This window comes from Montipora foliosa, chromosome 10 (genome assembly GCF_036669935.1).
Source record: "Montipora foliosa isolate CH-2021 chromosome 10, ASM3666993v2, whole genome shotgun sequence".
NCBI lineage: Eukaryota > Metazoa > Cnidaria > Anthozoa > Scleractinia > Acroporidae > Montipora > Montipora foliosa.
This window is the reverse complement of record NC_090878.1, coordinates 5,776,862-5,786,861: the sequence shown is the minus strand read 5'-3', so window position 1 is coordinate 5,786,861 and position 10,000 is coordinate 5,776,862. Positions and strand designations below refer to the sequence as shown.

General features: G+C 36.9%; 1 protein-coding gene across 7 annotated transcripts in view; it reads left to right on the top strand.

Annotated features, from left to right (window-relative positions):
* LOC137974334 (uncharacterized) overlaps positions 1–10,000 on the top strand; it is a 141,306-nt gene that overhangs the window by 37,589 nt on the left and 93,717 nt on the right. The window contains exons 10-14 of one of the 7 annotated variants that reach the window (XM_068821265.1): positions 2,051–2,346; positions 4,109–4,250; positions 5,488–5,835; positions 6,290–6,565; positions 9,177–9,247. The exons of the other annotated variants lie outside the window; for them this stretch is intronic. Of the exons in view, the coding sequence (XP_068677366.1) occupies positions 2,051–2,346; positions 4,109–4,250; positions 5,488–5,835; positions 6,290–6,565; positions 9,177–9,247 (1,133 nt within the window). The remainder of the gene's footprint in view (positions 1–2,050; positions 2,347–4,108; positions 4,251–5,487; positions 5,836–6,289; positions 6,566–9,176; positions 9,248–10,000) is intronic. 7 annotated transcript variants of the gene reach the window in all.

Here is a 10,000-nt window from a genome sequence, read left to right as displayed (position 1 = left end):
ATATCTGGCTCCATCTATGAGTGGATTATGTGCTACCAGTCACTAATCAATCTCGATTTACTGTGGTAAATGGCGGCAAGTCCTCTCCCGCATGTTTTTTTTGGCGTACCCCAAGGTTCCCTATTGGGGCCGCGGCTGTACATTATCATTGTTAATGACCTTTCTGATTGTCTGCATGGTATAGGAGATATTTAGATTTATGCTGATGACACTACCTTATTTTATATTGGTTGTAGTGTCAAAGAAGTCTTTTCTGCTCTCAACAAGATGGTAAATGATGTGCCACTGTGGAGCAATACAAATCAACTCACTATTCATCCAGTCAAAACTGAAGCTATGTTAATCAGAAACTCTCCGTTTGTTGGCCCTCTGCCTCCACTTTATTTTGGCTTTCACTTTATAAATTCAAATAGTTGAATCGTCAACTTTCCTGGGCTTAATTCTGGATAATAAACTTTCATGGTCTAATCATGTTTCTCATGTTAAAAATAATTTTCTGTGTAAGGTTGGTGCTATTAAAAGATGAAGAGCAGAGATACATTTTAAAACAATTATTCCGAGTGTTACATACGGCATCCTGGAATGGGGAAACAGCTCCACGACCCTACTTTCCCAGTTGGATACTGTCCATTCCTGAGCAGCAAGAATAAATATTATTATTTACAATCTCGATTAGTTCTTATTTGATTATCAATGTCTCTTGACTTCTAGCTGGTCTCCAATATCCTTTTTTTACAAGAAATATGCAAAGCTGATGCTAAAAGTTCTGATCAAGTTAATTGCAGCATCGTTGCTGCAAAGTACTCTAAAGTTATCTTAGCCTGCGAGCAGGCCCTCCGAGGGACTGGGGTTGGGGGTAGAATGAGAGCCTGCCCACAAGGCTTTGTATTCTGAATGTCGCGTCCAAATTTTGGACGCAAAATACTGATTGGCTGAAATAAAATTACCTCGTGACGTCACCAGTGACAAGCTCCGACAATAAGAAAGCCTCTTCGCTTCGCAGAGATGAGGTGGTCAGAAATGCGTCTGAGAAAATTGTAGAATGTTGCAATTTACCATAACTTTACATAATTAAAGGTCGGGCGACGCGATGCAATGGCTTCTCTACTGGAAGGAAGGAAGTTCTATCTCTGTTATCCACAGGATTCGGAAAAAGGCTTATTTCCCAACTGTTTTTCGTAGCGGCCAAAATACAACGAGGGCGACTTCATGTCACCGTGGTAGTTTCCTGTCCTCGACAAAGCATTATCGCTGATCACATTTGGACAAAAATGGGCCTTTTGGCTGCCTCTGTTGCTGATTTAACGATAGAGAACGATAGAGGAACTCTACACGATTTTAGCAAGTATTTGGTTAAGCCGAAAAGGCGACTCCACAAATGATTGCTCGATTTCCTCGTAACTCCGCAAATACTCAATAAACCTTTGAAATAAATTGGTGTAGGTATTAGAATATTGTAATGTATGTAATGTCTTGATTCATTAAAATAAATTTAAAAAGATAACCCCGCTTCGCTTTACCGAAATTTGGCAGCAGTTGTGGTCGACGATTCTCACACAGAGGAGATGCGGTCAGGGAAAACGAATTTCTCTATTACGATTCCCGTCGTTTGAAGTTTGTGTGCTTAATTTTTCCCTAACAAACGAAACATTTTTTCTGCGGAAGGGACTTCGACGAATTACCGTAATGAATATTCAGCTACGCTTTACAGCATCAGCAATAGTTGTTATAGGCTTTTCTGGCGAAGTCTTCCTTCCTTTACAGTTTTTTTTTGAGTTTCTGCCTCGAGCAAATTGAAATACACAACGGGTGGCTTTCTGTTTTCTGTTCTTTTTTCAATGTTTACTTCGGGTGCGCGCTGATTGGCTAATTTTTGACAGCTCTCTCAGCGTGACATCAGGAGGCGGCATTCAAAATTCAAAGGGATGCGTGCAGGCTCTCCTTCTCTCCCACCGAGGAGAGAGAGCCTGCTCGCAGGCTAAAGTTATCTTAGGGAAAAAGAGGTAATGTACCTGCCTATATTTTTTTTTTTTTGCAACTTCATTTTCAGGTTGCTTGTCCACAGTTGGGAATGAAAGAGATGTAAACCCACGCCGTTTTTCAGTTACAGCATCATCAGAACTTAACGCCACTCACACACAAGCCTACAGTCGTTTGTATGGTATTACGTCATGGTGTAGCCTAGGTGTTTCTCCACCTGAATACTTACAGTTTGATTTCAGGAAAGTCATTACAATTAGTGGCATAGCAACTCAAGGAGATGATGTAGAGAACAAGTGGGTAACAAGTTATGGTATTGACTATGGATATGATGGACAGTCTTGGTTAAGTTACAATGGGGGACAGGTAAATATAGATAAAAGATTAAGTCTTGGCCTCTCCCATTTTTGGCATGATCATTGTAATTAATTGTATTTTTGTAAGTTAATTCAAATCAATTAAAAAATAATAAAATACAAAAAGAAAGATCATTCTAATATCTAAGACATCTGATTGATATTACAATTATTATTAATGTACTTAAGGAAATAAAATGTAAAAAAGGAAATCACAAGAAGCATCATATTGTCACTTGAATGTGTAGTGGGCAGAAGTGTGATATTTCTTTCAGTGTCCCGCTAATGCTCTGTGTGCAGTGGTTGGAGAGCATAGAATTGTGCAAGCTTCTCTTCCATTCTTTGTAGTATTTACCCATTCAACTGTCCACTTTCTGTTGTTTATCAGTTTGTGTATGCGTGGAGGCTGTCATGGCTGTCAGTTAAAGCACCTTGATATCTAGCATGCCCAATTTGAGCATCACAATGTAGTTGCTTTTCAAAATTCTTGCAATTTTTAAAATATTGATATTTTGCATGTGTTATGAGCGCTTTCCCATGGTCTAATTACCGATATGTGCCAATAATTATTGTTTGTTTCTTTGAGAGTGAAGAGACTTTGTTGTTGTTTGAAGTTGGCCGATGTCTGCTAATTCCCATATTTATTTGCAGCTGTAAATTAAAAGTATGGCAATTAGCATTAAAATGTTGATTGTTTAAAATAATGTTGGTGTGGCTGGTGGTATCATTCGCTATAGCTGGAGGCAAAACATGGAAACCATCGTTGACTTATTTTCCTTTAACATAAAGTCTTTCAGATAATCCTGCACTTAAAAATTGTATCTTTTCTTAAACTGCCCTTGGATTTCAAATCAATGTTAACTAAACACCTGTTTATGTCCTATTTAATGGTCCGCTGTTACTAACTTTAAGATCTTGAGAGAGCTGGATCGCGGAGAAAGTGACGTCAAAGGTTGACTACAGTTGTAGTTAAAGAATGCAATGCATGTGTACACCACATAATTAATATGCAGCATTGGAGATTTGGGCTTTCAGACTTTTCAAGGCGTGTTTTGCATATATAACAAACTGCATTCACACGTTAAAATTTTAAGCTAGCGCGCCTTTGATGTCGCTTTTCCCTAGATCCAACCCTATAAGGTCCAATTGGTCAGTTTTGAACATGAGTTAATGGTGGACCATGAAATCCAAAACTTACACTCAAAGTAAACGGCCTTTGGATAAAAAATCAAAGCTCAACATCTTGCCAGTCAGGTGTTAAGGAAACACACTTTAAAAATCTGAAGGAAAAAAGGAAGTGATTTTTTATTTTTTTTTTTTTTTGTAACAGGGGCACTTAAATGATTTTTTAAATTAATAATCCAACAAATGGTGCGTAGAAGTAGTAGTAAGTGCAATTTAGCTTGCTCAATGCTTGTGAAAATGGGTGCATGCAGTGGTTTGCTTTCCTTTCATTGAAAAAGTGGCACATGAGTTTTTCAGTGTCAATGACAAACTCCTAAAGGCAGACAGTCTTCCAAGTAAGAGAACTTTCATTTGCAAAAGACAAAGCAATACAGCAAATGCAGTCCATTATAGGATCGCACTTACATGTATCACTGCAGAAGTCTTACTATCTGTACAATGTACATGTAGTTGCATACCGAAGATTTGTGTCTGTAGGGGACATTCTACAGACAATTTATTGTTTCAGTAAAAAATAATAATGGTGATGTGGGGCCACAAGGATAGCTTTTCAGATTTGTCCTACTTGGTTTTGTTTTGTTTTGCAGCATGTAACTGGAAACATTGACAAACGTTCAGTCATTGTTCGGTGGTTTTCTTCACCATTTGCAGCTCAGTTTGTTAGAATTCTTCCAAAGAGCTACCATAGTGGACTGTGTATGAGAGTGGACTTGTTTGGTTGTAAAGATTGTAAGTTTTCATTCTGTCATGTTCAAAGGAATAAGGTGTTATCAGACTTAGCACTGCTTTTGTTTCACTCATCAAGTCCATCTGTAAATGGGCTCATCAGTTGGTTGTCCAACGGTAATTCCAAGTCAGGCAGTTTGTCAGTCACCCATGAACTTACATACATGCAGTCAGTCAATGAGTCAATTGGTTTTTTTAGACGTTTGGTCAATAGTATTTCAGTGAACTTGTGGTTGAAGGGGTAGTGTCATACAGACTGTAGATTGTTAGTAAAAAATTGGAAAACAAAGGAGACCTGTTTACCAATGGCAAATGAAAGTTAATGGCCAAATTTTCTTCAAAACGACTATTTTAGTTCACACAAACCATTCTTAAGTGTGTTTGGTTATGCGTAGCCAAGTTAAAATGAATGCCAACTTGAAAATGTCTAGCCCACATTTTCAAGTTTCCCCTTGCATCTTAGATGAACTCTGTAATAACTTAGTGTGGCCAGGCTCATTTTTCTTTTAAAATTTAATCGATTTCTATCACACTGCGGTGGTCCAGAACTGCAATTTACTGGTAAGAATGAAAAAGTTACTGAAAATTGATTTAATAAATTTTTTGGTTAAAATAAAAGGGATAATTTACGTAATAGTACTGCCTCATTAAGGGCGGTGCCTACTAATTAAAGATATTTGTGCCCCGGTGTGTGATTATGCAGGAACTGTAGATCTTAACAAGTGTTATTGAAAAAAAAGGGGTAACCACGCATTTTTCAAAGATAATTCATGAATATTTGTAAAGAGCTTTAATATACAAAGCAATGTATGGCGTTCTTTCTCAAATTGAAGCTTAATTATCTCTGAAAAATGCATGGTTACCCCCAATTTAACGTTTTGGTTACCAAGAGTACTTACTAAGATCTACTTTCTCCGGATAGTTTTAAACCGCGCAAAAATATCCCTATATTAGTAAGCATCACCGATAGGAAATCCGAGTGTCTCGAGATGCGCAGAACGTATGCGCAATAACAATAGTAGGCACTGTCCTTAAATCAATATCTTTACAATTTCAACAAAGAAGTTACCTTCCTCTTTGTAGTTGTCGCAGAGTAGGATGACTGTGTTTGATCTGGTACTGGTCACATGTTTTGGAACCAACAGCTGGGCCTGTCATGTTTTTAGGTACAGGAAGCAAAACAACAACAACTATACTAACGCCACAAACGAATATTATTGTTCTTGTTTTTTTTTTTCAGTTCAAGTTGCATTCCTTTTTGTTCATGTTGATGATGCCACTTTGTTAGCTGCACATAGCGCAACTGTCAAACTGACCTGTGTCGCCAAGTTTAGCAATCAACTTCCTCATACAACAATATATGAATGGAGAAAAGATGGAGTCAAGTTGAATAAGTCAAGTTCATCTCTCACCATAAAATACAGCAATGCAAGTGATATCAACAATAATTATCGTTGTGCAAGATTGAGCTCATCAAGACGTGAGGTTCAGTGCTATGCAATCTATCAGTGTTCTGCATCACTTGTAACGGGTGATGGTTCACCTTACATTCAAAGTCAGGGAAATGCCACTGTTACTGTCACTTTAAGTAAGTAAAATCGTTTTCTACCATGAAGGCTACCTAATAATGTTGTCACCCAAAGCAGGTGCTTCAACTCTTGCATATCTTTTGGTTTTGCATTTCCATGAAATAATTTTTTGGACCGTTTTTCTTCATGTGGTCCATGGCGCATACTTGCTTAATATTTTTGGTTTTTTTCCCCTTCAGAAAAACATGTAACACATGTGCCCAATATTGCCCCTAGCAAATGTGGGAAAAAAATGTTCCAACATTTAGTTGGGACAATATTTGTTGCAAGCATGGAAGAAATTAATTTACCCACCCTTTTTAAACTATTGCTTTGTGGAATTACCATTGTGTTTATTCCTTGGATGTTTATTCATCTCTGTGCATTGGTTATAAAGAGTAAGAGTCCTTGGATCGAGCACATTTTAAGGTTAACAACTTGCAGAATGAATGTTATTTCTGTTACTGTATTCAGAGGTTCCAGGAAAGCCAGCTGCTGGTGTCACTGCAATAACAGCAAGCACAGCATTAGTAACATGGAGTTACACCCCAGGAGTAGATGAAACATCTGTCACTAGCTTTACTCTGCAGTTCCAAACACATGTTTTTGGAGGACTGCCAGGAGGTTCATCGAGTAAAGAGTTAACAAATCTCAAGCCTTACACATCCTACAGTGTTACAATCAAGGCTTCAAGTGTCTTGGGGGGTGGATTCTGGAGTGATGTAAAAAGCTTCACTACAGCAACAGCAAGTAAGTAACTGGTATGTAATTTACAGCCGCAGCTGAGCTTGGGTTCAGGTTGTACTCCTGACTAATTATTTTAACCATATTGTTGTACCTTTGATGACGTAAAAATTTAATGTTTTGTCATTTGTTGGTGCACATGTCTAGATGGGTCAATTTAGTGAGCCATATCTTACAACATGGGTCATTGTAGCTGTATGATCATAAATGCAGTGATCCTCCTTGATTGAATCGCCGAGCTCTCCTGCTCGATTTGCTTTCCATTTTCGTCAGTTACATATTTTGTTGTTCTCTTCAGTCCTTTGCAGTCTATGGCTTCCCTTAATATTTTTTCACAGGTTTGACAATTTATCATTTTCAAGTTTGCCCTTTCAGCACCATTTTTAACTTCCCTTTGGGTGCCTTAACTTAATTAGCGTTTGCCTGTGTTTGAAAAGTGTCCTGCCGTCAGTTTAGGGAAGTCTTGTAATCATTGATTATTCTGACCAATCTTGTTCAGTTAGAGTTTGCTTACTTGATATTCCTTGAAGTAAGAAAAAATAGGTGGATCTGAATCTGATTATACGTCTCAGTGCCTCAAAATCTGACTGGTGTGGTTATTTGTTCAGGTAAATTTTGAAAACCCATTACTGTCCTCATTGTGAGCTTTGAAAGACGGAGTAACAAATTAAGCTACAAGAAGAGTAGCCTCCCACACAGTCATTCTTAGGGGAGTTTTATTTCACCTCCTCAGTGAACAGATTGGTGAACAGATCTAGTAAAGCTGCAATAGGACAAAAGTAGATCATTGCTTGGAAGTCATTTCATCAATCATCAATCTTTATTTAAACACAAAATCTTATCATGATAAAAGTGGTCTTCCTAGGAGTCGTGTAAAAACATTAATATATATTGAATATTAAAAACATCATATTTCTTATATCTAATACTTAATTAACTATCTGTAAAACTTCTTAAGTGTCAAAAATAAAATGATTAAAATTTTAAAATGATAAAAAAAAAATTTTTTCCATGGAGAAAGGTTTTGAAATCTCTGAGACTTGACACGTTTCTCATTTCTGAGGGAATCCTGTTCCATAAAACAGATCCTTTGTGGTGCAGCCTGCCATTCCCAAATTCACTTTTCGGTCTAGTCATAAAATTTGTTTCAGAGTTCTGAAGATTATATGAATGTACATTTGCTGCGCAAGTAACAATTCAAGATTATTATGTAGTTTATACATATTAATGCCTAGCTGTCTGTGCCTTTTGTCTTTTAACCCTTCCCAGCCAAACTCATCCAACAATACGCATGATGGTACCTCATAACAATACGCATGATGGTACCTCATAATAATATTAAAAGAAGTAAGAATTCTAGCTGCCCTATTTTGCAGCTTTTGAATGTATCTGATAGTCCTTTACCAAGATTGCCCCATACTGTAATATAGTAGTTGAAGTAAGGCACTACCAGTGTCTAGCTCGTTTAATCCGAAACTAAGAAGAACAAACCCTTGGATGTTTTGAACTTTGAGCACATTTAATGATAATCACTAGAAAATTCCTCTCTTCCTCGGCGAATGAAATTCACAATTCTTTACACTTTTTCCATTTCAGTTGTACTCAATTTTTTTTTGGGGGGGGGACTACTCTACCACAGGGTTAACTATTTGTTGCAAGTTTCTTTATTTACTTCTGAGGAGGCAGCGTGGTCGAGTTGTTAGGACAGTGGGTTTGCATGCGGTTATCCCGGGTTCAATTCCCGTTCTAACCTCTGGTTTGGATTTGTTTCCGTTTACTCCAGATTCAACTCTACCAAGCTTTAAAAATAGCCAACTGGTTGCCTCCTGCCAGCTGCATGGGGTTCTTAATCGTGTTTCTGTTAAGTTTGAATTGTTTCTTTAAAGAGAACTTCCACTTCAACCAAAAAAATAACTTTAAATCACTGGAAATTTTTGTTACAGTCAAGTCAATCTAAAATATTTCAAAGAAAGCGTTTGAATCCAAAAGAAATAAGTTTTATAATCGCCAAGTTTTGTTTACAAATTTTGAGGGCGCCACCATCTTGAATACTTGTGTTACGGTTTCCCTATTGTTATTAGACAAAAGCTCTTTGTGTCAGAACAATAGGGCAACAGTACACTTCACAATTATTCAAGATGGTGGAGCCCGCGAAATTTGAAAGTGAAAATAAGCGATTTTAAAATTCACTTTTCCCGATATAAAAACTTTAAGAACAAATTTTGAACAAATTTGTTTGTAAACATAATTTCCTTCGGTTTAAACTTATTTTTTAGAAAGGGTGGAGGTTCCCTTTTAGATTATTAAAAGTGGGGTGCATGTAAACGTAGCTTGATAGCTAAGTGCATTTCCACTATGAACAAACAACAACAACAGCAACGACAACAGGACTATCTCTCACTTTATAAATTGTGTATCGTATCCTTCCACATTTGTCCCACACACTCACTGGCAGTTTCTGCTTTTTGCATTGAACATGGATGAAGTTCATTCATAGCATGTTTGCAGTAAAGAAAATCGTGCTTTACTTCAAGATAATTCTTTCCTGCTGGCCTCATGGAACATGTTTTTCACTATACATTATATTTTGTTTGTTTGTTTGTTTGTTGGTTTTTAGCGCCAGAAATTACTCTTCAAGTTGTTAATACAAGAGGTGTCACCTCGCAAACAATTTCTGTGGAATGGAAGGTATCCCAGTAGTGGATATATAATATGAGTAATTACTTGTCATTACTTGTCATACCAGCAATCAGGACAAATTTAGGGTAAAATTATTTGGATCCAGTCATTAAAAAAGACTATTATCACTGTTAGCATTGTAATAAATGATAAGAATTATCGCTTTAAAAAAAGAAAAGTTTTAAAAGAAAGGCCTCCTTTCGTATCACGGCCACAGCCACATTCACATTACAGTAAAGGGCATTGTAGTGTTTTCTTGCTTGGAGAACAAAATAGACAGTTTGTGATGTGCTGCCAAAACCCCAAAACATTTCATTCCTTAAGTTCGGAAATCCAGAATGCGAAGTGTATGATCGTTTAAGCTTAATGTATTAATTAAATTCATCACTCTTAAAATGATTTGCCCCTAGTTTTAACAAAGTATTCTTGGTGGTGAGCTTGATGTTATTTTATTTTATTTTATTCTAAATCATGAATTCTTTATAGTTTAAAGAGGAGCCCTTTGCTCAAATTGAAGCCCTGGCTTAAGGTTTTTTTAAGGGCCTATGGGTTTCCTTGTTTCCTTCTCGTGATCCATGATTATAGGTTAACTGCACGATATAAAACAAAAGGGAACAAGTTATTTGTTCAAACAATGTTTTAGTAGCTAGCGTATAAAAGAATGAAAATTTTAGTTCGCAAATTAGGTTGTGATGTCTTTTAAAGCAATTTGAGGAGGTGGTTAAAGAATAACAGCATCTTTTAAATGTTTATCAAACTTGA